We start from the raw sequence: 26,558 nt of genomic DNA, 5'->3' as shown, positions 1-26,558 counted from the left end.
AGGAATTTCCAGCGAGTTTGTCCAAAAAGGGTGCCATATAATCCAATATGATGTTCACTTCCAATAAGAAAGAGACAAGGAAGTGTCCCACAACTATAAGAACCCCTGGAAAACGCTGTAAAGCTGTTTCGAGTGTTTAGCTTAGGCCAACGCCCCTTTGCCGTTTAGGTACAGTAAACTGGAAAGGGCCACTTTTAGCAATCCTTATCAACGCTTCTCGAGAAAGGGGATGTGTGTGCGAGTGTGAGTTGGAATTGTCTTCCCATTTGTTTTCGCTCTTTGCCACACAGTTGCGCAACTGGGTCGCACCTCAATGCACCGCACACACTATCGCGCGCAAATGCCAGCGCAGAACGCGCAGTAGAGCTGGGTGACACCCCATGGAGGTCGTTCTGGAATGTCGTCTTTTTCTTTTTCTTCTTTTTTTTTTATTAAGAAAACCCTCTTTCGCAAGTTCTTTGGCTGTTTGTTTTCAACGGCGAAATAACAAATTAGCTCAAGTAGGGCATCGGTCCCTTGCCATCAGCCTAAAGGGACATGTGTTGAGCCGATTGATTATTTTGTGGTTAATTAATTGTTATTTTTTCTTGGAATGTGAGCGTGGCGTTACCCTGTATTAAAACAATGTATCGGGGGCAACAACATCGGCCGCAGTTTTGTAATCGAATCTGTTTTATTAACAAGACTTTTTTTATATAAACAAAAAAAAAATAGAAACAGAAAAAACAGTATACATGTAGTATATAAACACGCAATAAACCTACACACAAAAAAAAAAATAAAGACGCCCGAACACACGGTCGCGGTATGCGCAGATAAAGCTTATTATCGAATTAGTTGTATAACCAGCCATGAAAGCCATGGTAGGGGAGGCGGGGGGGGGAGGAAGAAGGAGGTCCGCCCTAAACATCACGATCTGCGCGAACTTGCTGCGCGCATATCCTCCGCACTATGGTGTATCCACCATAAGCATATGCTCCTGCACAAACACTGTTACACCCACACACACACCCTTCCCTATCTCTCTATAGCGACAACAGCGCATCTTGATCTTTCGCTAAGCATATCTCAGCATATCATCCTGGTTGGCACACATATTGGCCTTAAAAAAAACGAAAACAAATGCATTCCGTACGACAGAATGATTCCTCTCCTCTGTGTTGTCCCTCTAAAATTGCGCTATTACCCATCAACATCGGAGGGTGTGTGTGTGCTTTTGTGTGTGTTTTCGAACATCCTAATTAATTCCCATTTTGGCCCTCTTCCCACACTCCCCTCCCCCTCCCTCATTGTTTTGTTTCCCTCCCAGTCACTATAATTTCACCGAATCTCTCTCTCTCTCTCTCTCTCTCCCTCTCTCTCCCTCTCTCTAGTCTTGCTGCTGCAACGTTTTACTGCTCTTGGTCGTGGCGACCACATCGGACGTGGTGGTGCTGCTGCTGCTGGGGGTAGAGGTGGCGGTAGTGTTGCTGGCTGGGACGGCGGGGGTCGTAGCGGGGTGGCTGGGGGCCGGCTCCTTGGGGCTGCCGGCCTCGACCGCCTGCCGCTTCTCGTTGATGAAGTTCAGGTACTGGGTGAGGCGCAGCACGGCGATGAGCGTCGCGACGTAGTCGCGCACGTCCTCCTTCCGCAGCGATTTCACCTGCGTCGAGACGGTGCGGTACACGAGCCGGGCCACCTTGTTCGAGAGCCGCCCGACCGTCTGGACCGTGTGCAGGACCGGATCGTCCTTGGCGGAGATGGGCACTGGAGGGGGAAGAAAAGAAAAACAAAAAAAAAAGCGCAATTAGTGATGAGTCGGAGAGCAACGAAAAGAAAGCCCCCTTTTCCTGCCTACCATTATCGTCCTCCGATTCCGTGTCCGACTTGGGGAAGTAGTAGTCGAGCAGGCGCTCGGCCAGCTGGGCGGTGGTGTCGACGCCGTTCACCGCCAGGCTGCCGTACTGCGTCGCCAGCACCTCGTTCGCCTTGCGCCAGGACAGATCCTTCAGCGAGGCGGCCCGCTGCTGCGAGGCGGACCGCAGCTCGCACACCTTCTCGATGTGCGGCTTGACCGACTCGATGACGCGCGTGCGCGCCTGCTGGTAGATGTCGGCCGGCTGCTCCTTGATGATCGGCGCGTTCACCTCCAGCTTGTCGATGCCCTTGACGAGCGTCTGGTCGACCAGCTGCAGCGGCCGGTCGAGCTTCTGGACGAGCGGGGCCGAGACGGTCACCGCCCGGCAGACGACGTCCTCCGCCGTGCCGAGGGCCCAGGTGAGCAGCGGGTTGTAATCTGCAAGGAAGGGACAAACAAATGTTGCGGTGAGGTCTGAGGTTTTTTGCTCCACTGCAAACGATGCAAAGGTCCATCATCCTGCCAGGCTCCGGTCAGTGTGCTGACGTCTTCGGGGGAGCACTACGATAAGAGACGCGGGCGCTTTTCGCTCGAAACATGGGGAATCTTTCGATCTCCTCCCCGCCCTCTTGGCGCCTTATCAGCGCCCCGTGCGGGAGTCAAACGAGAGGCCAATAATGAGACCGTCAGCCCGGGCCTGATAAGGTCAGCTCGCTGCGCACGTACATTCTGGGCGAGCGGGTCTCCGGGTTTCCGGTTTTGTTTCTTTTTTTCTTTTTTTCATTTTGCCCTATCGAGTGTGGGGGATTCTAGTGGGGACTGGATGGGGACAGGTAGTAAATTGGCGCTCTATTGCACCCTTAAGTGGCACCCTTAGGGGCCACACAAAACGTGGCCACTACGGGGCGCAAACAACCGGTCACGTGTCAACCGGGTGGTGGGAAGGGGACAGGCGGGCGGCTAAGGGGGCAAATCACATGTACGATCTGCAATTTCGCAATCATAAACCGCCCGTCGCCTGGTCGGGGGCCTTGTTGGGGTGCATGATTTTTTTGCCCTTTGAAATGCGCATCTAATCTTAAACTGGAACAGCATGGGCGCTGGCTGTAAGGCGACGCGTCACTGACTTCGGGAGGGAGCAGCAGCAAAACAAAAAAAAAAAGGAAAAGAAAAAGCCTCATAAATTACTTCCAGCGCGTTCCAGTTGGTTCTCTTTCCCCCCCCCCCCACCCTCCCGCCTTTTGACGTTGTGGTTCATAATGGGATTAACATATTCGTTGCATTATGTGTGCCTTAGCAATGGGAGGGAAGAGGGGGGGGGAGAAGCACACACACACACACACACACACACACACAACAAAAAACAAAAGCACAAGCTTCCATCTTTTTTGTGCAAGAGCAAAACGCGCAGATAAGGCTGGGCGCAATCAGCACCACTTGACTCTTGAGAGACAATGCTCCCTCTCTCCCTATCTCTCTCTCTTTCTCTCTCTTTCTCTCGATCGTTCGCTTCTTTTGCGATCGTTCTTCCCCCCCCCCCTTTTTGCAATTCATTCATCCGGCGCGCGGGACCGTTTTTATTCACCCTCGCCGCAATGAAACTCACATCCAAGAATGCATCGATACCATCAAGAGAGAGAGAGAAGGAAAGAAAAAGAAAAAACGGTTTAAAAATAGGGCGCTCAACAGAAGCCCCACAGAACAGCGCAGGGGCCCTTTACAATTGGGGAGGACGGTTATGCAGTCCGGAGTAGCGGATTGATGCGGTAACACGCTGCATTCCAGCACTCAAGAACGCTCCCGCACGCTACTGGGAGTGGTGGTGGTGGTGGCGGATAGCTAGACAGTGTCATCCGCACACCGTCAACCATTTGGTTTTGGGGTGGACCGGTTTCTTTCCCTTCGATTGTCCCCCCGATCGCGCGCATTTGGACTTTGGACCGGACGTGGACGCTTTTTGTTTTTAACAACGCCATACGTCACCACGCAGCCGGCGCAGATTGAGCAAAAAAAAAAAATAAATAAAAAGAAAAGGTGTTAAGGAGGAGAAGTAGCACGTGCTCTTCTCTTCCTTCCATTCGCCATTTTTTGCACCAAAAAAACGGCACGCCATCGCTGCACAGCCATCGCGCCGCGGCACAATTGCAATGGCGCGATTCTTTTGTTGGCGGGACGTTCTGAGTTCACGTGCTAGCAAGAAGAAGAAGAAGAAGAAGAAGAAGAAGAAAATGACGGCCGATCGACGCCGATCGCAAGTGAAATGACCCCCGAATGTCATATGAATTATCGATCGAACCTCCCCCCCCCCGCTCCCCCTATTCCTCTCCCTTCGTGGCGGCACCGCACCGACGCTACCGGCTTACCTTTGACGCGCCCGTACACGTTCTGGGTCTGCTGCCAGGTCGCGTCCACGACCGGCAGCTTCAGCATCCGGTCGAGCGACTCGAGGTGCGGCAGCAGCGCACTGTTGTTCGGTGCCGTACTGTCGCTGTTGGTTGGAGCGGTAGTGTTGGTGGTGGTGGTGGTGGCGCTGCCATTTTCCTGCACTTTCGACGACATGCTGTTGCTTGTTCCTTGTTCTCGTTCTAAAACTTGCACCGAAGGGTTGCACGCGCACTGCACAGAGCGAAACACACACACGCACACGTACGCACAGTAAAGTAACACCGACAAAAAGTTCAAAGTTCGGTCCCGGTGGACGCGAGCGGGGACAACTACGTGTTACACGCTGGGTACAGGGGGGGGGGCGAAAAAACAATAGAAAAACACGTAACGCAAATGGTGAATTGGAGGTTGCTGCTGCTGCTGCTGCTGAGTTAGAGGGTTTGAGAGTAGAGCGACTGCACCACACCGTACCGTATCGGATGATTGCGAGCGAAGAAATGAACGAGCCGGGCCGACCGAACCGACGATCGGGTTCTGTTTTGTGCGTTGCGCGATGAGCGTGCTGCCGCGCGCGCGAGAGAGAGAGAGACACACACACGGGGCCGCAGCGGTTCCAGCACCCGAAAGGGCCACGGACGTTGGAGCGAGATGGCGGGCGGACACACACACACACACACAGAGCCGAGTCACCACTACACTGGGGGAAAGGCACAAACACACACACGCACGCACAGAAGAGAACAGGTTGATGAGCCGCTTTTATGTATGCGTATGCGTTGCACGTCGGCGAAAGGTTGATAGACGACGTCACACGCGGGGGCTTCGGGGCCTTATCGTGCGTGAAAGTGATGCGACACTACTACTAGCACCAAGCCAGAATCACAGCAACACGGCCAAAAACGCTTAGAACACGCGACGTCCTGACTTCCAGCTCCTAACAGTCGCTCGCTCGTTAGCATACACGTCCACACCTTGCGATGGAACGTAACCGTGTCGGGTGAGCTTTTTATATGGGGCAGGCTTTTAAATCCCCACCCCCCCCAACCCCTCCATCCTTCCCAACACACACACACACCGACGGGTCTCTTATCAGCGCCCCTAAACGGGAACGGGGAAGCAATACTGGCCCCTTCGCCTGCCAGCCCTTCTCGCCGCTCCAAAAGGGGTGGCAGGGACAATCCCGGACCATATCGCCCGCCCAGCTTAGATAATTAGTGCTCCGCTACCACCTCGCTCGCTTATCTCGATCCGCCCTGCCCTCCCCTGCCCCTTACCTACTCCCCCCCCCCCCCTAGATTGCCTTTTCAAAGACGAACTTCGGTCATGGGGCAATTTTGCAAAGGGACCACGACCACTACCATAGCGGACGATCGAGCGCGCGCGCGTGTGTGTGAGTCCGCTTTCTCCCCACGGAACCTCCCAGCCAGCCTGACTTGACGACAAGTGGGGCCCGTTCTGCTACCATTCTGTCCTTCCCTCCTTCCCTCTCTCTCTCTCTCTCCCTCCCTCGCTCATCCTTCCCCTTGCATTCGTCTGCTGGTGGCGGGGATCCAGCCTTTGACCCCGGTGCGCCATTTTGCCGGTGCCGCCATCATCGCACACCATGTCTGTGCGGCGTGTGACAGCGGGCACGGGGTCAAGCTAGCGTGGGGCACGCGTGAAGCAGGGTTTCGGGGCCCGCCTGATGCTGTCGGGAGTCCAACGCGATGATATTCCTGGTGCACTTGGAGCACGCGGCGGGGGAGGGGGGTCCTAATTAAAGGGGTCCCAGGGCTGTAGAACGTGTGTGCTTGCCCTCGGGGTAGCGTTGGCGGCAACAAACGTAGCAATTGAGCCAAACCGCCGAGCCGCTGGAGCAACGTGAGCCATGCGCGCCGGTCCGGGTTCGAAGGGTCACACACATACACACGCCCGGTCGTTTGCTATGCTAAAGATTGCGTATGAGTAATCCGATTAATGATGCTAATTTCAAAGTCACCCGGCAGCAGCAAGTACCCGGCAGGAGAAACAGAACAGAGGGAAAAAACAAACAAAACTTTTACTAAATAAATAAATGCGGTAAGAATTAAGTGGGTGGGTTTTATTTTTTTGATTTTGGTTTTTCTTTTTCAAAGTTCACTTTGGAGCTTCCCTTCTCCAGTTGCGCAAAGTGGCAAACGACCCGCTACGAACTGGTTGACAGGTGGAAAATAACAAAAACAACATGTAAATGAGCCAAATAAAAATAATAGCTACAAAAAAAAATGCATTGCTCCGCTTTACGCTTTTGTTTTCGCTATTACAGGGTTTCCGGAAATATCGGATAGAACACATGGTTGATTCTTCGTTTTTTTTCAAAAATGCAAATAATAAGTCATTCAAAGTGTCTGAAATGTAGTTTACAGGGTTTCGAATCATATGTTGGAATAGTTAGTTCAATCACTTGGCGGAAGGTTGCAAGGATACTGGGGATATTTGCTATCATGTAATGGAATATATCAAACAGTTAGGGGAATTTTGCCAGATGGCTGTGGAGCATTGCAGTTGACTGTGGTAGCCGGTGTAAGAAACCCAAAACATTTTAGTTAATTTTATCAATTCATCATGTTTAGTTGTACCTCCACGGCAGAATTTATTTAGCTTATCATGTTACCAAATTCTCCTGATCGGTTGACACACTTCAACAAAAGGGTTTCGATGTGTACTTGTAACATTGCGCTATAGACACGTGGTCTCTAGTGCCGTACAGATGTGTTGAAAAAATTCGACCCGTGCACAAATTCTAAAGCATTCAACAACAAAAGAACATTATTTGGTAATATTTGGTAATTCGATCGATGGTGGATCTGATGTCCCAAAGATTTGCAAAACCCTGCATCGTGCACAAAGAAGGACTGGCGATGGCGTCAACACAGCCCAATCACCTGGTGAAACTCATTTGTGGATGATGCAAAAAAGCGGCGCTCTTTCTCTCCCTGCGCGCCAGAATAAAGCTAATAATGAAGCGGCGCGACAAACTACGCCATGATGCGGCTGTAGTAGTTGAAGGTACAGCAGGCTGGCTCTGGCTGGGTCAGGTGGGACATCGGATGATGTGTGGGATGTGACTAATTCCGATGACGTCGAATGACCTGACACCACTCAGCCCGGTGCCTAACGAAACGATCTTCTGCCTGATTTGCAAGGGGGAAGTTAATCGTTAACTACGAAACAGCAGCAGAGATCTAGATTAGCGTGCGAGCACCACCAACACCTATAGTGTGTGTTTCAGTCCGCTCGTAGCCTTGAGTTTTTGCTGAGCACTGTAATAATTGAACATGAGCACACTCAAGCAGCAAGCAACGCTGGACTGAGACCGCGGAGGCAACACAATAAAACCCAGTTGTACTTTGGAATCCAGCTCTTGGTGCTGCTCCGAAAATCTCTCCCGAGATGCCCTTTGTACGTAAACAGTAAAGACGCGCCGAACGAATGTGGCTCTCCTATCTACCAGCAACATCTCGGCGAATGGGGGACTTATTTCTTTCTCGTCGTTCTTTGTACGTTAATCATCTTTTTCCCCCTTACGGTGACAATAATATCTCTAGACGCGCCGCCATCTTACCGTGCTTTTCTTTTTTTTTGTCCACACCACTGCCCGTAATCTTGCAACGTATTTCAAGCGACATTCATACTGCACATGATAATAATAGCGTGATGATACGGTGTTTGGCCCGTTTTGCTGCTGCTATCGGTGGTTGATTTGTTCTTCTTTTTTTTTGTTTTTCTTTTTTTCCGAACCGCCGAGAGCACGCACCGACCGGGAGTGTGTTTACACGTTTCGCGCTGGTGTCGCGGCCACTGATTTGCCACAACGTGATGCATATGAAGGTGTCAATTGAAGGCAATTTAAATAAATTTGCTCATAAGCTGCCTTGCCCCGGGTGTGCGCTGCATCTTGGGCACGTTTTCGTGTGGGATCGCTTTCGAAAACGCCATGTACTTGGTGAACTGAGTAGCTGAAGAGGGGGCAAGAAGGAAACCAGAGCTGCTTCATGTAGAATGGTGAGATGTTCACGCCGATATTAACTGCCTTGTGTATGGTGAGAATCCAATGTTCTAGGCGTGGAAGCATTCCATAGCGGAGTATGGTACCATTTTTCTTTTTTGTTGTAGTTGCCCAAGTGCGGATCACTGAGGGGATTAGAGAGGTCGTCACATGTAGCAATACGCATACGCTCACAGCGAGAAGCAGCGCTACCCGAGCAGATGCTACACACCGATAGACGAGTCATCAGATCCGAGGCGGCATGCAGGCACCGAGGCAGTCGTCGTTGTCGTCGTCGCCACGCGTGGACTTTGAACCTGAGTGAGCAACGTATGGTGCGCAGTTGCGTCAACCGATTTGTTTCCTTTGATTCCCGCACAACACATGTTTGAAGGGGTATCGCGTACGTTCGACGCCGATGAGACGGCACTGGAAGCCCCTTCTGTGTTCGTTCGTTCGTTCTCGATGGGGAAAAGTATCGAGCGGTTGTGTCCCCGATAGCGTTATCAGCGCACGATAACCAGCTGCGGTTACCGTCATCCATATTCCTCGCGCGCATTGCTTAGCTTTGGCTTCGTTTGTCCGCTTCGATTGCGGTGGAGCCAGTGGCAAAGGCAACTGCTGTTTGTTGGAGGCTTAGAAAGTTTGTCCGGGGGTCCGAGAAGAGAGCTCCGAGAAAGACACGGCCAAGTGGCGGATGTTTACACGCAAACGGCAAGAAGTTTACAGTGCAAAGCGAGATTACAACAGTTGGAAGACATTTTCCACATTGTACAGGACCGAGGCTGCTAACAGAGCCGATTTCTGATTTAGAAACTCGATGCAAATTGACTCGATTTTAACATAAAATGGTACAATCACTCAATCACTTTGGCCGGTCTCGTAGTACAGTCGTCAACTCGTACGACTTAACAACATGCCCGTCATGGGTTCAATCCTCAAATAGATCGCGCCGCGCCATACGTAGGACTGACTATCCTGCTATGGGGGGGGGAATCAATTAGTCACTGAAAGCCAAGCCCACAAGTGGGTACAGGCAGGCCTTGACCGACATCGGTTGTTGAGCCAAAGAAGAAGAAGAAGAAGGTAAAATCACTCAATCGACGACATGCATAATATATTTCCGACTTGTTACGGATATTTGATTATTTTCTTTAATACAGCTATTGTTCAAGAGGTACTTTTTGCCAAGAACATGGATTAACGTTCTTTAAAACGAATCAGAAACAATCACTAAAATAATATTTTGATTCATTTTACACTTGGGTTGTCAACGAATATAAACGTTTATTCGATTTAAATTGTAAGGCTCACTACAAAATGTGAGAAAATAAACACATTTCCAAGGAGATTTCGATTTTTATTTCGAGTCGAGAAAATGAACCTCTGAAGTATACCTTTCTCGTAAGAATTCATGTGTTCTCTAAAACTCTAAACCTGATGTCTAAGTTATTCAGTGATTTTAACATCGAGCCAACGATCTCCAAAGAAAACATTTCCACTAAAAATGCATCATTCATCGAGTCCAGAATTGCAAATTGCGTGAATTGTTGATCCAACTTTAAAATTGCAGTCTCTTTCACATACGCACAATTCCATCCTTCCTCCTCACCCCACAGGTACGATTGATGATTTGCAAGTTTTACCTGTCGACTGCACCAACATAACAGGTTAAGTACACTCACGTACTACAACGCGAACGTTGTACGTTGTCCCCCACTGAAAACGGTGTTATCGGTCCCGATTTTTTTGTTCGCCACCCACGCATTCGCGTAGTGACATCGACTATGAGCCCGGTTGGCCAAAAATAAACCTTTAACCCTTGAGCCGTGTGACGGGATTCGGGAAACGTTATCCGCCCCCCTTAAGCTCCTTCCGATACGGGCGACCCGTGTCGCGTACGCCAAATGGCCGCACGTTATCGGGAAAAACGGAAAAATGTAGAGCACCACGGTCACTCTGTTGCCATTATCGCTGCGCCGATGACGATACCGGGACGATGACAGGCCGCTTTCGAACCGCGCCTATCCAGACGATTCCCGGCGGTCTTGGAAGTGTTGGAGAACTTTGCTCCAATCTCCCGAAAGCCGATGCGGAAGTGTGTACGAAGGGATGGAAAGATAGGCTGGGTTTACGTAACGTTTTGAGTACGCTTCCAAGGAGGAAGTCAATCCTAGATCAAATGTCATGTATCTAATGTCGTGTAGCAGCTAAGTGGTCTAATCGTATGTAAGACAGATTCTGTACAGGTTGGACGTGATTCGATTCCCATCCAGTGCCGAACATTATCAGTGATGAATGATGACAACTCCATCGTCAAGTAAATTATTGTGATTAACGATCCTGAGCATATCTGGGTTCGTATTTTAGCAGTGATTGAATTGTGTCGAGTAGAGTAGTAGTAGATATGTTTATTGTGGATAGAAAAAAATACATATAGATTCGAATGTTCTTTAACATTGGGTACGCAATGTGCTCTCCTCAATAATCGGGAGATTTTATAGGATAGCTGAGTTGAATATATGTTGTTTGCTGATTTTAAACCTGAGTATATGGGAAAAGTGCAAAAAAAAACACAACAATTTAAACTGAAGTGTATCGATAAACTAATGTTTACCGTGAAAAGTAATACACAGAAGCAAACTGTGTGTTCCTTACAATGCACAGCATTTGAGCGTTTAATATATATTAAACTGAAATTACGTCATTAAACCACACGCCAACTAGCCTGAAGTTTTCAGCTTGATAACAATGTAAACAACCGCTGATTCGCCGCATGTTAGGCGCATCTGATGTCTCATGAGACTGTCTGTAAGCAAGGACTGTGTAGGAACGAGGTCAAGTAATGTAGAACGATTTGACAAGTAGCCATAAGTTCGTTACAGGCAGGTTGACATCTAAGAGCCCTTTTCGATTCAAATTTTAATTGTGATAAAAATGATAAATCGGTCTTGTGATCACAAGGAATTGTAAATAGGTTATTGAATGTTTCACCAAATGTATTGATGCCTTTTTTTAATAATAATTGTTTTGTGGTTTGATGAGTTTTCCAGGGCTTTCTGTTGTAAAAAGGCATCCAAGATGGCCAATTCGATTTTGGGTAATACTTGACCTCGGTCCTACACAGTCCTTGGTCTGTAAGTCAACCATTTTCGACTCTAGTACAAATCATGCTAAATTCACAAGGTGCTTGAGAAGATGTATGAAATCTTTTATACTCTATGAAACTTTTGTGGCGTATGAAACGCCTAACAGTATGCAATAACAGCAGCACCACATGTTTCGCATCAAATTCAAATCACACCGTTGAAGCGTGACGGTGTAAATTATTGCCGCGATTTCTTTTGTTTTAGTGCACGTCTAAACAGTACATCAAAGCATCTTAAACCTATTTGAAAGCGAAACTGTTCATCGCTTAACAGTTTAAGAACGGTCGCTCATGCAAAGGGAAAGGCGATTACAAAACACCACTTCCACCCTGCTTTCGTGAGAGATTATTGAGAGAGGCTAATTAGCACAACAGCAACAAAAGTGGTTACCGGTGGCCTATTCTGTTTCGTCCGTGCAGTGCAAGTAACGGGCACGCAGCCAGGATGTTTTGGCTTTTCGGTGCAGCCACGCACATGTCTCTTTGTGATCGCGACGATCACGCCACAGCCGTTTGCGGAGTTACGCAGCGCCTGCAGCCCTCGAATCACGCAACACACACACACATACACAAGAGCGAAACATAAAATATGTCCATAATGTAAAACTCGGCGAGCCCTTCAGTTCGGCTCTATCCGTTGCCGGAAGTGCCTGTGGATCCCTAACCTCCCAAACACTCACAAACTCAAAAACTACGCCTCTAGAGATGTGCTCTTTGGAGCGCACCCACGACTCCGATTCTGACTCTGGCTATTGTTAGTCCGATTTCGACTCCGACAAAATTCGAAACCGTAGTTACGCACGAAATCGAAGTCACCAGAAGTCGTTTGGAGTCGTCCGGGGTCGTCCGGAGTCATCCGAAGTCGTTGTGTGTCGAAGTCGTCCGGAGTCAACCGAAGTTGTCTGGAATCGACCCGAGTCGCTTGGAGTCGTCAGGAGTCACTCGGAGTCATTTGCAGCCGGAGTCGTCCGGACTCGTTTGGAGTCGGAGTCTTTCGCTATCGTCCAGATTCGATCGGAATCGACCAGAATTGGAGTCGGTCGGAGTCATTTGGAGCTGTCCAGTGCAATGTGCTTTTTATCAGGCATTTAATTTCGTTGTGTTTTTTGTCTTTCTTGTTATGCGTACACTTCGTATTAGTGGTGGGAGCTCGGAATCGGACCAACCTGATTCCGATTCCGTGTTCGGAATCAATTCTGGAGCCGATTCCGATGCTGGAATCGATTCCGATTCCGGAGACGATTCCGAAGCCGATACCGGAGTTGAATCCGAAGCCGATTCCGGAGTCGCTCCGGAATCAGAATCGTCTACGGAAACGGCATCAGCCTGGGAATCGCAATTTGCTCCGGTAACGGAACCAGGCTTGACTCCAGAAATGGAGTTAGCGCCGGAATGAGAATTAGTTTTTGAATTGAAATAAGAAGTGTGGGAAGTGAAATAAGTCCGGGAATCTCCATGTGAATAGATAATCAACAAGTAAATTTTGATTCTTTGCCGCCATCAATTGGACCCAAATGCCTATTCCTATGAAGATGCCGAAACCGACTCCGTTTCGAGGCCAATTTTGATTTCGGAGTCAATTCCGATGTCGGAGTCGATTTTGATTCCGGAGCGAATTCCGGAACCGATTCCAATTCCGGAGCTGATTCTGATTCCGGAGCCGATTCCGATTCCGGAACCAATTCCGAAGCCGATTCCGGAACCAATTCCGGAGCCGATTCAAGAAAACTTCGAAGCTACCCGGAATCGATTCCGACGAAATCTTCATTTTTCCCATCGCTACTTCGTATACAGGTCTTTGTTCCCAAGGCGGACTCTGGCTGACTCCGACTCCAACCAATTCCGGACGACTCTGGATGACTCCGGACGACTCCGATTCCGAACGACTCCGGACGACTTCGGACGATTTTGGACGATTCCGAACGACTAGAAATTAATGAAGAAATCCGTAACCGGTTCCGAAATTATCGAAGTCGCATCGGAGTCGAATCCAGATTTTAGCCAACTTTACCCATCACTGTACGGCACACTTTTCTTTCGGGTGGTGTCTGGAGTCGCCCGCCACAGTAGGTCACAATAGTGTGCTGGTAAGACCTTACACTTTGTGTGTATGTGCACCTTTCCACCAAAAATGCAAAAAAGGGGTTTCCACTCAGGCGCTTACCCTTTTCACACCATCGCGCCACGCTCCGGAGCACGCGGCTAGCGGTCAGTTACGGGGCTGTGTTTTTGTGTGCGTTTTAGTTTTCGTCCTCTTCTTCTGCTTCTTTTTTTTCGGTGAATGCTCAAGGCAACCGTGTGTTGTGTGGTGCAGTGCGGCAGCGATCACCGTCAGTTCGGTACCTTACCTCGGTCAGAACGCAGTGGCAGTGAAGTGAAGTGGCGCTGTCGGTCAGCGCGATGCCCAAACAGCCGCGTCAGCTAGGAACCTAGGTGACGGTGATCGCGCAGAACAAAACAGTCAACCGACAACAATCCACCAAACGGAGCAAAAGCGCAACAAAGCCGCCTCCACAGCCCGCTCCATCAACTACTGTTGAAATCCTAACGACCTCTCCAGGCAAGGGGTTTCTGGCTGCCGTGTCTTCGAGGACGCCCTTCGCTTCCGGGATTGCAGACACTGTGCTGTACATGTGACTCTTGTGCAAGTGTGCGTGTGCGTGCGTGCGTGTGTGTTTTATGCCAACGCAATTCCGAAAGATGGCAAGCTATCTGTGCGAACGAAATAAATCCTCCACCCGGTAATCCGGTCCTCGACACTTCTGGTGCAGGTTCGTCGTCTCGCGCCGCGCAGCATCTCTGTGACCACGCGTAGGGGCAACAACAACAACAACAACAGCAAAAAGACACGGAGCGCATATTCTCGCAGAATTCCGCCATCTCCAGCACTCAGTGCGTGTGTGTGTGTGTGTGTGTGTGTATGTGTGGTGAGCGCACTGCAATTAAGCAACTCTCCACAGCCTCCCCTTCCCCACGGTGGTGCTGCACACACCTGTGAGGAACGCGAGCACGCGCGAGAATGAGAATAAAGCGTCTCGATCCCTCGAGCGTACTTTGTGGCGTTTGCGCAGTTTTGCAGCCGTTTTTCCCGTCCCGACCGTCGACGGTAGTGGTGGATGCTGAGGTTACTGCTGCTGCTGCTGCTGCTGTTGGTGCCCAAAGTGCTCGAGTCGGTTGCGATGTGTCGCGATAAGGTGGTCCTGACGTTGCCGCGTGCCATACTGCTCTACCTTGCGATCCTTGCCGGCGGTTCGTCGCTTGGTGCGGGAGGTGTGTCGCCGGTGAACGATTCGCTGGCGGTAGCGAGCACCGGTTCGCGCGATGCACGGTTCCTGGCGTTCGGCGAGGGGCTGACCAGTGAGGAGTTTAGTCTGTACCCGGTGCAGTGGGGTGAGCGGGCAGCAGGAGAAAGCACGGCCCGGTACGATGATGGCAGTGAGCTGGTGCGGCTGGTCGAGGGCGGTTCGGATCTGAGCCCCGACCCGTACGAGTTGATTCGGTGGGAAAGTGACGCGAGCAGGTACGGGGAAGGTACAGGTGCATATCGGAAGCTGACCAGCGGTGACATTTCGGTGAGTTTTGTGGGAGCTTGTGGAGCATGAAATTCGGGGTATTTTTTTTTTTTGCGCCCTGCAAGCACTGTGTGCAGGATGCGACAAAGTGACACCATAGAGCAGAGATGAATCATGTCGGCGGCCTACCACCCCATCGTTATGATACCATCCTGTCCGGATTGAACTTTGTCCGGCTGGAATCTCGCATATCGAACGCAAACAGTCACCCTTAGGTCCTGCTGACGTCACCTCAACCACCGCATCCGAGGTTCGTCGTTGATCGCTCGATAAAGCAATTGACCATGCCTTGGGAGGGTGGGGCGACGCAGATAGTACCAGTCAATCCAGCTGTCTTTGTATGCGCGCGCGCGCGCCACGTGCACATTAGCATTGCCCAGCGAGAACGTGGCATTTTCTCTAGCGCGACAAGCGATCTAACCTTATCATTCGACCAGCTATGTCTACAACACTCTCCCCCGCGCGTTTGCACCAGCTAAGCTAACCCTTTGTTTGGCTACACATTCCAGCGCACACCGTTGGACACCACTGTCTTCCAGCAGGACGGCGAGCTGGGCGTCACGACCAGCTACTACCCGACGGCGGCCGCCCTCCAGTCGCAAGGTAAGTCGGTCTAACGCTGCATTTGGTTTGGATTTTGTTTGTTGTTACGGTTCGGGGTTTTTTTCAACATGGCATAATGGCCGGCCCAAGAAGCACAATAGATCAAATCGAACTCGCGGCACATAATACACATTATTAGCGTTGCAAAATGGAAGCCGTTGCACTTGAACGGGTTTGAAAGTGTTGAACGGGCGTTGTCGCATCATCGGGCCAAGGGGTGGCGGCGGCGGCGGCGGCACAAGCTCAACGGATCGTGACGTCTGATCGCGATCGCGAGCCAATGTAGGTGAGCGCCGTAGCAGCAACACCACAGCAACATGTACCTTTAATTATCTGGCCTTTCACTGGAATTAGAACTGGGCTGAATCTGTTTTTTTTTCTTTCCTCAACCCCCCCCCCCTTTTTTTTCTTCGCTTTCCCTCACTGCACAAAGGTTAGGTGCGGATAGTCTGAGCTTCCGCGAGGCTCCCCGAGCGTCACGAGAGTGAGAGAGAGTCTTCAGTCGGTCAGCTGATTCGCTCAAGGTTACTCTGTTGTCCGGGGTTGGCGGCAGATTTTCCAAGGTTTCAGCGTTAGAAATTTATAAAAGTTTTTGTTTTTCCATTAGACTCAAGGATAGTGATATGTGTCGGGCTGCAGCATTCGGCTGGCTCATGGCAAACTTTCGAATGCTACAAAGAGCATATCTTGATCTGTGGGTTCTGTGGGGTAAAACAAGCATGTTGAAGAATTTTGTGAGTGTTTCGTAAATGGTATGCATCAAATAATTATTTTTATGTGCCTTGCGGTTTTAGCCTTGCCCTGCGCCATTTTACATAGAAGCCACACACTTATGCAATTTTTACTGGTTGCTGTTCCCAAAGCAAGATAGCAAATGTCTCTGTATATACGAGATCTGAGTCCATATTGGTCGGTCATACGAGACTGGCTGATTGTGAGTGTCAAACAGAACTCCCTATTTTCGAATAGGTCCAAACGATCATCAAGAACTGGCCTAATTTTTAAGTCACAAAGAACATCACTCACTGATGTTTGTAACTGGTCATGTCCAGATACATTAGGTTCTCCTGCTTCCGGAGGTAGCGATCTGGAACCACCTGTGGATATCAGTGGAACTGGTCATTTGGATATCGTAGTTGTGTCCTGATGTGTCCAGATCCATGTGTTGGGTTTTGGCGAGCTATGTAAAGGATGTTAAGGTATAACATAGAGATATATTCGATAAAGTAAGACCTGATTTTCATTTATTCGTCCTCTTGATCGTCCTGGGTGTGTGTGTATAGCTCGGTGAATATTATCGCATAGATATTTCCATCCTTCTCCAGTCTGTTTAGGGATAAGAGGTAGGATTTATCATCTTCATCACTAATCGCAGCGTTTTCTTATTTTTGGTTGTAAAACCTTGAAGATTCATCAAAATTATTAATATTTTTCCATTTGTTATTTAATGCCATGTGTTGACAATTTGGAATCTTATACTTTAGCATTCCTTTCTTTAGATATCTCAGACTTTGTTTTGAATTTGAATTTGGGTTAAAGACATAACGTTTCTGATGTAGTGGGCGTTTCCAAACAAAATTTTGTCTTCAATAGACCATCATGATGTACAGATGTTCTATGCAATGAGTTTTCCTCTATACTACTGTTCGTGGTTTTGCAACATACACACGCACTTATGTACCTCCTTTCTCTTTTCACCGTCTATCCATTCTCCCCCTCACACCTACACTACCCTCCGGTTGCACCGGCACCGCTGGCATGCCTTCAACGCGTCTCGGTAAGTGGTGTGCGAATGTCCTTCCGGCTTATCGCGCTTCCCGAAACTGCTCTTTTCAAGAACCATCTTGCCGTCTTCCTCTTCTCCACACTTTGGTAGGACAATGCACGACTCGCACCAATGCTCTAATGGCAACAACACGCGAACCGCACCACCATCGCGTGCAGACGAATCGGTAGTGATGACGGCAGCGCCGGCTTTGTCACGTGTTTCAGCATTCGTGCGCGGTATGCTGCAGCGCTTTGGCATCTACCAGTACATCGAGGCGTACCAGAGCAAGGGTGGTGGTAGCGAAGGTGGCAGCACCACTTCCGGCCCTTCGTCGAACATCCAGCGCGGCACACCGCACCGTTTTCGGCCGCACTTTGTCAACACGGCCAAGGGTCTGCGCAACATACCGGCCCAGCTGAACGATGGCCAGCTGCAGCTGGCCCCGGAAGATGGGGTGACCGGCAGCGACGGTTCGCTAGTGTCCGGCGGCCAGCCCGGACTGCAGACTGGCGGAGGCGGAGCGGGCAGTACGACCGGCAGTACTAGCAAGGCTCCTGGAAGCTCCGCGGGCGGTGGCGGCACCGGCGGCACGATCAGCTCACTGTTCAACGCCTTCAAGCGTAAGGTCAAAGCCATCTACCCGGGCACAGTGTGGTGCGGGGACGGCAACCAGGCGAAGAGCGAGAACGACATCGGGTTCTTCTATCTGACCGACAGCTGCTGCCGGGCGCACGATCTCTGTCCCATCACCATCGCAGCCGGCGAGCAGTTCAATCGGCTAAAGAACAATGGCTACTTTACGCGGTAGGTATGGAGGGGAGGGCAGGAAATACGCCATTTGCAAATGTATCAAAACCCCGGTGTCATTTGGTGATGCCAATGCACTGACTCAGCTTTTCAGAATTTCGAGCAAATATTAATTGGAGAGGTTCTGCACATCTGCAGAAGGAGGATCGTTGAGCTGCTCTCTGGTGGTTTCTAATTTCCCATTCTAAACTGCGGCGCTCACCTTGATCCTAATTAATTTCAAGATCATCCGCGTCAGATTCGTGTCGGAGAATGGTGCGTCTTTTTTCTATACGGTGACTTATGTTCCAACGTTCCAAGGGTAATTAAAATGAACTCGTCCATCAGACCATCACAGCCAACTAGGAGCCTATGAGTGGAAAATTCTTGAGGTATCTGTTGCTTTGGAGTTACGACTTCTTGGCATTCTCTGTCTTACGTATTGACACTGAGAAGATGTCATTTTCGACTCAAGATATCCAAGAACTGTTCAAATCCCACTCTTTGCAATAATTGTTGGACGTCTCTGAACGGATTGACAGAACCAGTGTAGTAAGCAGCATTGCCCCAAAGAAAATTCCACTCCGTTTCATCAGAACTCGACGCACTTCAAACTCCCCCAACCGCAACGAATTGGAAATCGGGGCCGGATATTGGGCCACACCTGAACCGGGTATCAACCTGAACAACAATCGAAAGTATCTCCGACCCTCAGCAGTATCTCAACCCCGCCGCCGTCTATCTTTCCGTAGCGATTCCAATGCCAATCTAAAACCCAATGCCTCGGCATTGTGACACGGCAAGGGGAAATACAAGTTTTTTTTTGTTGCGTTTGTTGAGTTGGAGCAATCAAATGTTCGATTTCTGTTGTGTGTTTTGCTTTGTTTCCTAATTGTTTCATCCTTCTGACTTCCATCCCCCCGGACAGATCTCATTGTGACTGTGATAAACAATTTTTCAACTGTCTGAAGAACGCTAACACACTCGTTTCGCGCCAGATCGGCTACACGTACTTCAACCTGCTGAAACCGCAATGCTTCCGGTACGAGCATCCCAAGCTGAACTGCACCAAAAGGTACATCAACTCCCCGCCACTTTTTGTCTTAGTTACCCTACATAACGCTCGCTTTTACCTTATTCTTCTTATTATTATTATTTTTCTTTGCAGAAGCAAAGGCAAATGCATATCGTATGTCGTGGACGAGAAGCAGAGCAAGCGGTGGCAGTGGTTCGATAATCTCATCTTTTAACCAGACCAAACGCGCAGTGTGGTGCGTGCCGTTACCTTCAGGTGCAGGTGCGTCTCGCCCGAATTAAAGCCTCCCTTTTGGAAGGGTTGGCATGTTACACGCACCATCAATCACCTCCCTCCCCGCATACCCACCGTCAGCAGTTGGGCAGCGTTGTGTTGGGTGAAGGTGTGTTTTTAAATACAGGTAAGCCGTTCCAACGGATGGCGTTTCCATTTTGGCGCAACCATCGCGTGTTACGTGGGGAAGATTTATACCGCGCCCAGCAGCTCTACTCCACACTTACCACATCGGTTTTAAAAGCCGAACGGCAGCCGTAAGAGAGACCTTCACATTCTGCCTATGGTCCTATACCAGCACTGGAGTCGCCGATCGAGCAACCGTTTCAAAGGATTAGGAAGTAAACGAATCGTTTACTACTTCGGCACATCGCTTAGGCGCCCTCGCAGGAGTCTCCACCACCACACGCTAGGACACTACTGATAGTGAGAGTGATAGTGACAGGAAGCCCCCCGTTTACTTAACCATGTCGCCATACTGTAACGCTTGTAATAATAATGTACTTAAAAAGGTAAGATATCACGCGTCGTCTGTAGTATGTTTTAAGTTAAGGTTAGGTTTAGGTCACGCCTCATTAACGTTTGCTTAACTTTGCCCGTCCGAAAAAAGTTGTGCAATAAAAGCGAAACAGCTTATGTTTGAAACTAACCAACAATCAAGCAAGCATTGTTTTTTTTTCTTTAGTAGATGAGAGCTGTTCAATAATTTGGTTGGTTCTTCAACATTGAGCCGTTAAAAATGAGATCAGTCAGAATAGCGTCAATTCCATGTTGTTTGTTGTTTGTCTGACCAGATTAGAGAGGCTTTGGCTCCTGCGGAGTTCTTTCGCCTCTAATTCAGCAGTACACAATGCAACTCAGAATCAGTTCTGCCTGTTATTATTATTCAAAGCCAGAGTTATTATTCAAATTAAGGTTAGCTATGGTTGATCAAGTCCTGGCAAAGCCTTTCATAGACTTTTCTATGTGATTGGCAAAACCATAAAGTCATGCGCAAGGGAGCTTCTTCCGTAAGAGAATAGACCCTACGACAAGCATGTTGCTAGGGCGTACGACTTGAAAACTGTATCACCGGTATCGTTCTATTAATTATGCTGTAAAAGGTATATACTTTAATTTCCAAAGGAAGACGTTATGCAAGTTTTAACATTTTAATTTCCAATTCTTCTTTACACTGGTCTCCCTGGTTTTTTTTTTGCATTACCAACAGTCAGTTATTTTATTCGGATGACAGTTATTACAAAATGGGACGATTACAAATTAACGAGAAACAATTTGTGATAAAACAAGGTCTACGTTTTTAATTAATAGAGGAGTAAAATATCTTGAGATATGCACACAGGTGTAGTGTTGGGTTTCATGATTCTTTCGATGAGATTCATTCATATGAATCTTCAGTGATGAGTGATTCGAATCTCGAATCGACTCTTCAAAGATTCATGAATCTCCAAGAATTTATGAAACGCGAAAGTTATATGAATTTTCAAAGATCATGAATCTAAAAGATTATTTATTAGTTAATTAAATAAATTAATTAATTAAACTACTTATTAATTAATTAACCATTAAAATTCATATATATCCAGGGATTCATGAATCTTTAGAGATGTATGATTTGCAAAATAGTTAATTTGCGCGATCTCACCAAACAACATCCCCAACATCTTAAACCCGTCGCGGCTTTAAGCCGCGCATGGTCCGTCTCCCCGTAGCAAAACAAACTATCCGGCTGCGTGGACTTGCCAAGAAGTCCCGAAAGCCTGCACAGGCTGGCATGACCATGTAGGTTGTTGCTTCAAAAAGAATAATAATGAAAAGCTCAAGCTCTATGAATTTTTGGAGATGTATGAATCTCATGGGAATCATGAATCCCTAGAGATATGAATCTTTTGATATTCATGAATCTTTCGAGATTCATGAGTCTTTTGAAATTAATCAATCTTTGGTGGTTCAAGAATATTTGGAGATTCATAAATCTCAAAGATTCATGAATCTCAAAGATTCATGAATCTTTGCAACAGGAATTCAGATTCATTGAATCATTTTAAAGGTTCATTCAGATTGATGAATCTAAATCAGATTTACCCAACACTACACAGGTGCTAGCCCAAACAAAGTAAATGGTTGCAAGTGAGTCGTACGATAAACGCACGGTGTCGTGTTCCAACAGGAACCCAACTGGAAGCGGGTTCCTACGACAACCGGTGCAGCTCGCGCACGGAGACTCCACTTGCGGTGTCCTGTTGAACGGATGGGACCGTCCGTTATCCAGACGACATCATGCAAACATCATGAGCATGATCATGTCAGGTGGATTGGCAACGGGACCAGCAGACGACGAGCAATCAACAGCACCAGAATATCGTAAACACACAATTAGTCTTAGTTTCGCTGCTGCAGTTTTTTTCTAACATAGTAGGGATCTTCCCAACTATAGTTCTTGTTTTATAGCATTATGATTATACAAACAATTACGAGCAAAAATTAAAAGAGCTAACTAAATTACAATACAGTTTACATAGAATTATATACAAATTCATAAAACAGGAAAACAAATAACTAAGTTAAAAAACACAAAGCTAATGCAAAAAAAAGTAGTCAAACAATTAATTGTACACTTCAGTATAGTAAAACATTGCATTAAACAACGAATTATAAAACACTCACACATAGAATGGCCCACCGTCATGCCACGGCGTGCGTAAAACCAGACATCGAAACACACCCGAGCCCCCCTGCCCATCGCGAACCAAACAACATCTAACAGCATGACGTAAAATGATAAACAAAATGTTTCATTTCCCCCACCCCATTGATTCGCGCGTTTGCCGGCACGACTCGGGTGCGTATGTGTGCGTGTGTACAGTGCCAGCGGGTAGCGGTTGAGTGTGGTCGTGAGCGACGAATTAAATTACACGCTTCACGTCACGTCGCCCCTACGCCTCCCGGGCAACACTGCAAACCGAACTTGACATTCAGCCGGGCAGTCGCTCTCGCATTTGCAATTGCACCGGCGCACAGGCAGGCAGCATTATAACGGTGAGGCAGCATAACCTCCGTGTGAGTGTTTTTGTTTTAATTTCCTTTCCATATCGTGCATCTTGTTTCTTGATCGGCAGGAACCGCTTCCAACAGCAACCATCAACACATAAATTCCGCCAATCAAACATGACGACCCTGCTGCAGAACGTGAACGAGGAGGTGTTCCGGACGTACGTCTTCTGGACGGCGGTGCTAGTGGTGAAGATGCTGGCCATGTCCGTGCTGACTGGCCGCCAGCGCTTCCGCAAGAAGGTAAGGGATTACAACCATGAAAGGGACACACGCTCCAGAAGATCCGTCAAAAGGCGGCATTACGCAACGGGGAGCGGTTTTTTTTGGTGCGGATGTATGCGCCAACATTCCGTTTTTTTTGTCGATTATTGATTAGGTGTAGTTCACATATCACGGTTCCCCTGAGAGTGTGTGTGTGTATTTGATAAAGCTACACTGCTTCGTGAGGAGTCTGGGGCTTGCGTGGCCGGATTTGTCGGTTGATAAGGAAAGGTGGATTAAATTGAAAAATAAGACAAGAAACCCTTTTCTTACCCAAAAGGTTAATGGCAATTGGTTGATTTAAAATGTTGGAAGCTCGTTTAAATTGGCTAAATATTTAACAGGTTTACCACGAAACATAATGTAGCATGCTTGTTTAACATACACAGGAATAATTATTAAAAGCTATTATTGAAGCTAATTAAAGACCAAGTTATTGAACCTACTTATACGACAAAATCAGCTATTTAAAAAAATAGCTAAACGTGTGAAGCACCAACGCGAGCTCTACTCATAGTAAGGTTCAGGTTTTTTTTTCCACGTTATCTATACTTCTATCTCTATACGCGGGGATGATTAAAGACGGCGAGGGAAGCAAGCGAGCAATACAAATACGCGACATGACTTTCAAATTCATACGTGAATGTGTGCGCGGATGGAACCAACACATTAAAAGTACCCCTTCCGGCACCTGCACGCGCTTCGCATACGTACGGAGGAGCATTAGAAGCTGCGTGCTTGAATTGTTTACGATTCAGCATGACTTGCATAGATCGTAAACGGCGCCGATCTTCACTCTGAAATTAAGCTGACCTTGAGCATCTTTTTTCGGTTGCTGCAAACGTGTTTTACGACTTTCTAACCATTTTTGTTCTCTCTCTCTCTAATTTCCTTCTCACGCAAGGTGTTTGCCAATCCGGAAGACATCCAGCCCAGCAAGAAGGGCGCCCAGCCCAAGTTCGACGATCCGGACGTAGAGCGCGTGCGCCGAGCCCATCGTAACGATCTGGAGAACATTCTGCCGTTCTTCGCCATCGGGCTGCTGTACATGCTGACCAACCCGGAGCCGTTCATCGCGATCAACCTGTTCCGGGCGGTCGCGGTCGCCCGCATTGTGCACACGCTCGTGTACGCGGTGGTCGTTATTCCACAGCCGGCCCGTGGCCTCTCGTGGGCCATCGCCTACTTTGCCACCGCGTACATGGCGGTCAAGACGGCCCTCTTCTTCCTGTAAGACCGTGTAGCACAAGCACAGAAAGCGCTACGAGGGCGTACCAGTAACGCGACGGGAGAAATAAATTGTGTGCGATGGCTGCCTTTGGGGGGCGGCAGATGAACGTTCCAGCCCGTCGCATCATGTTTTACAAACCGACTGTTTGCATACAACTCATTGAAAGGGAGAAAGTGTGCCACTTACTTCCTTTAGCTGCTCGTCGCCGTCGTCGCCTCCGGGTGCGCCTTGCGGATGTGCGCATTGATGAGGGTTTTGTAGCGGAAGGTTTTGTCGCAGTGCTGGCAGCTGAACACGATGCCGGTGTGCGTCAGCTCGTGCGACTTCCAGCCGTACCGGGTTTTGAATCGCTTCGGGCAATGCTGGCACGCGTACGGTTGCTCCGACGAGTGCGATCGTTCATGCGTCCTTAGTGACTCTCTGTCCAGAAAGGAGGGGAGGTGTAGAGTAGGGTTAAAAAACGTGCCAGAAGTCCAAACCCGCGGTCAAAAACCTACTTCGTCTTCCAGGGCAGGCCACAGGTCGTGCATTTGTACTTTCTCTCATCCTGATGGGTGCGGATGTTGTGGAGCCACAGACTGCTGTGGTGGTTGAACTTTTTGCAGCACGTTTTACACTCGTACTTCTTCTCCGTCGAGTGATGGGAGCGCTAAAAGGTAACGGAAAAAAGGAGTTGTAGAAGAATGACAGGATTCACCGACAATCGATCGAAAACGAACGTACCATGTGTGAACCGTAGGAAAAGTAGCTGGTGAACCCCTTGTCGCACTGCTCGCAGCGCTTGATGATGCGCTTCAGGTGCACCGAGTCGATGTGCCGCAGCAGATTGGACTTGTGTGTCATCCTGATGCTGCAGTAGTCGCAAGCGTACGGTGCTTCCTTCGTGTGGACGCGCCGGTGCCCGTTCAGCTCCGCTACAAAGGCACCGCATATGTCGCAAAGCTTCTTACTCGCATCCTCTGCCACGGTCTGCTTGCCTTCTTTGGCAGCAGCACGTAGGCTTGATATAGTTTCACTCTCTTCCGGCTGATTATGTTGTACCTCCGCGTCACCCACAATGGCGGTCTCGTTGGGAGGAGCCTGCGTTTCGTCATTTTCTGCAAGTGCTTCCGTAACGAGCTTCCGGAAGTAACCATCAGTCTTAGCGCAGAGCGCACGAAAGGCAACAAACTTATTCACCGTACTGTCGCACTCTTCGCACACCATATAGAGGTAAGGATGGTCATTTAGATTCTGTAACGATCGAACAATCAACGGTAGGTTACAAAGCGGCTGGTAGGGGCCGAGATGTGCGGTGGCTGTTCACCCCTTACCTGAATACCGGTAAACAGTTCCATATCCTCAAGGGTAAGTGATTTATCGGTTAGTATCGACAGAGGAATCAATTTATCCTCATCCCGGCAGAGACAAAATCGGCAGACCGTTGAAAGCGAGTGTGTACTGGAATCCATTTGGACGCTACAGGAATGGTTATGTTTACATCTGCACGCACTACGAATGTCATCGCTGTAAACAAACCGGTGCCGCGGTATTGGAGGAACGGTTGGCGGAACGCTTCAGAAAACGCTTCGAGTGATTCGTTCAAAATGACGGTTACGAGTGATACGAAACTGTCGTCCGGGGAGTCAGCAAGTGCTGGAACTGTTTAATTTTTGTATGCGTAATTCAGTATTCGTCGATTTTGTGGGACAGTCGTCAACTCACACGATTTAATAATATGTCCGTCATGGGTTCAAGCCTCAAATAGACCTTGCCCCCATACGAAGGACTTACAATCCTGCTATGGGTTATTAATGAGTCACTGAATGCCACACCCACTAGTGGTACAGGCAGGCCTTGACGAACAGTGGTTGTTGTCTCAAAAAGAAGAAGTATTAGAATCCAGTATTGATAAAATATAACCATAACAGACAAGTTAACACTTTCCCTACCAAGTAAGGACCCCAAATCTCCAAGCCGTTGTCATTTTAACATTTATTCTGGGCTTAAACATGTTGCGGCAACATTTGTTCAATGGCATTATTTGTTCAATGGCAATATTTCTAGATTTTTGTCTATTTATTTAAAAAAAACTGTGCTCAAGCTTGCTCGATTTGTTCATGTTTCTTTGTTGCAGGAACATGTTCGGACCCATTTACAAACCAAAACGGATGCCAAATAATCTCAACATAAATTTAAGTCAACTTTAAGAGCAATCGCGTGCACGTTTTATTTAAATTTTTTATTATATATGATTATATATGATAGCCACGGCCTCCAGATAAATATACATGAATATACACAAAATTCGTATTGATTATTGAATCACAAATCAATATATGAACCTGGTAGCCATGTCACTCAAGGTGCAATAAAATACGAAAACTATTAAAATGACTGAAAAGCATTTTAAGAATTATGCGATGTTTGCTAATGCCGTTGAGCGGGTTTGTGAAGCTCTACAGTAATGGGAATTGAAACTACAATCGTTCTGAAAGAGTAAAATAGGGATTAGTTTCTAGTAAAACTGCTGCAGATAAGAACAAATTAATTTCCCGCTATAAATTTGTACTAAAATATCACACATCCACCACACGATCCTGTATTCAACTCTACATA

General features: G+C 48.3%; 4 protein-coding genes across 9 annotated transcripts; 2 read left to right on the top strand and 2 right to left on the bottom strand.

The window, feature by feature from the left end:
* Positions 1-647: 647 nt before the first annotated feature.
* LOC120905803 (lipid storage droplets surface-binding protein 2) lies at positions 648-5,210 on the bottom strand. Its single transcript, XM_040316962.1, has 3 exons — positions 4,201-5,210; positions 1,838-2,275; positions 648-1,746 (listed from the first exon to the last, which is right to left on the bottom strand). Exons 1-3 carry the CDS (start codon positions 4,394-4,396, stop codon positions 1,370-1,372), a joined length of 1,011 nt encoding a protein of 336 aa, XP_040172896.1. The 5' UTR covers positions 4,397-5,210; the 3' UTR covers positions 648-1,369.
* Positions 5,211-5,526: 316 nt separating this feature from the next.
* Positions 5,527-25,633, bottom strand: LOC120905812 (zinc finger protein 525-like). 3 transcript variants are annotated; one of them, XM_040316986.1, is made up of 5 exons: positions 25,274-25,633; positions 24,684-25,193; positions 24,458-24,609; positions 24,147-24,380; positions 5,527-6,184 (listed from the first exon to the last, which is right to left on the bottom strand). In XM_040316986.1, exons 1-4 carry the CDS (start codon positions 25,409-25,411, stop codon positions 24,152-24,154), a joined length of 1,029 nt encoding a protein of 342 aa, XP_040172920.1. In that variant the 5' UTR covers positions 25,412-25,633; the 3' UTR covers positions 5,527-6,184; positions 24,147-24,151. The 3 variants fall into 3 exon arrangements, with proteins under 3 accessions (XP_040172920.1, XP_040172921.1, XP_040172919.1); XM_040316987.1 differs by lacking the exon at positions 5,527-6,184 and adding an exon at positions 15,545-16,252; XM_040316985.1 differs by lacking the exon at positions 5,527-6,184 and having other exon boundaries at positions 24,129-24,380.
* Positions 13,721-20,074, top strand: LOC120905811. 3 transcript variants are annotated; one of them, XM_040316983.1, is made up of 5 exons: positions 13,721-14,948; positions 15,458-15,551; positions 17,544-18,123; positions 19,034-19,180; positions 19,274-20,074. In XM_040316983.1, exons 1-5 carry the CDS (start codon positions 14,493-14,495, stop codon positions 19,353-19,355), a joined length of 1,359 nt encoding a protein of 452 aa, XP_040172917.1. In that variant the 5' UTR covers positions 13,721-14,492; the 3' UTR covers positions 19,356-20,074. The 3 variants fall into 3 exon arrangements, with proteins under 3 accessions (XP_040172917.1, XP_040172916.1, XP_040172918.1); XM_040316982.1 differs by having other exon boundaries at positions 17,496-18,123; XM_040316984.1 differs by lacking the exons at positions 13,721-14,948; positions 15,458-15,551 and adding an exon at positions 16,243-17,328 and having other exon boundaries at positions 17,428-18,123.
* On the top strand, positions 22,325-24,097 carry LOC120905814 (microsomal glutathione S-transferase 1-like). Of its 2 annotated transcripts, none has more exons than XM_040316993.1 (3): positions 22,325-22,453; positions 22,534-22,708; positions 23,634-24,097. In XM_040316993.1, exons 2-3 carry the CDS (start codon positions 22,583-22,585, stop codon positions 23,961-23,963), a joined length of 456 nt encoding a protein of 151 aa, XP_040172927.1. In that variant the 5' UTR covers positions 22,325-22,453; positions 22,534-22,582; the 3' UTR covers positions 23,964-24,097. The 2 variants fall into 2 exon arrangements, with proteins under 2 accessions (XP_040172927.1, XP_040172928.1); XM_040316994.1 differs by having other exon boundaries at positions 22,385-22,474.
* Positions 25,634-26,558: the final 925 nt, after the last annotated feature.

Source organism: Anopheles arabiensis, chromosome X (assembly GCF_016920715.1).
Source record: "Anopheles arabiensis isolate DONGOLA chromosome X, AaraD3, whole genome shotgun sequence".
Taxonomy (NCBI): domain Eukaryota; kingdom Metazoa; phylum Arthropoda; class Insecta; order Diptera; family Culicidae; genus Anopheles; species Anopheles arabiensis.
This window is presented reverse-complemented; position numbering and strand designations above follow the sequence as displayed.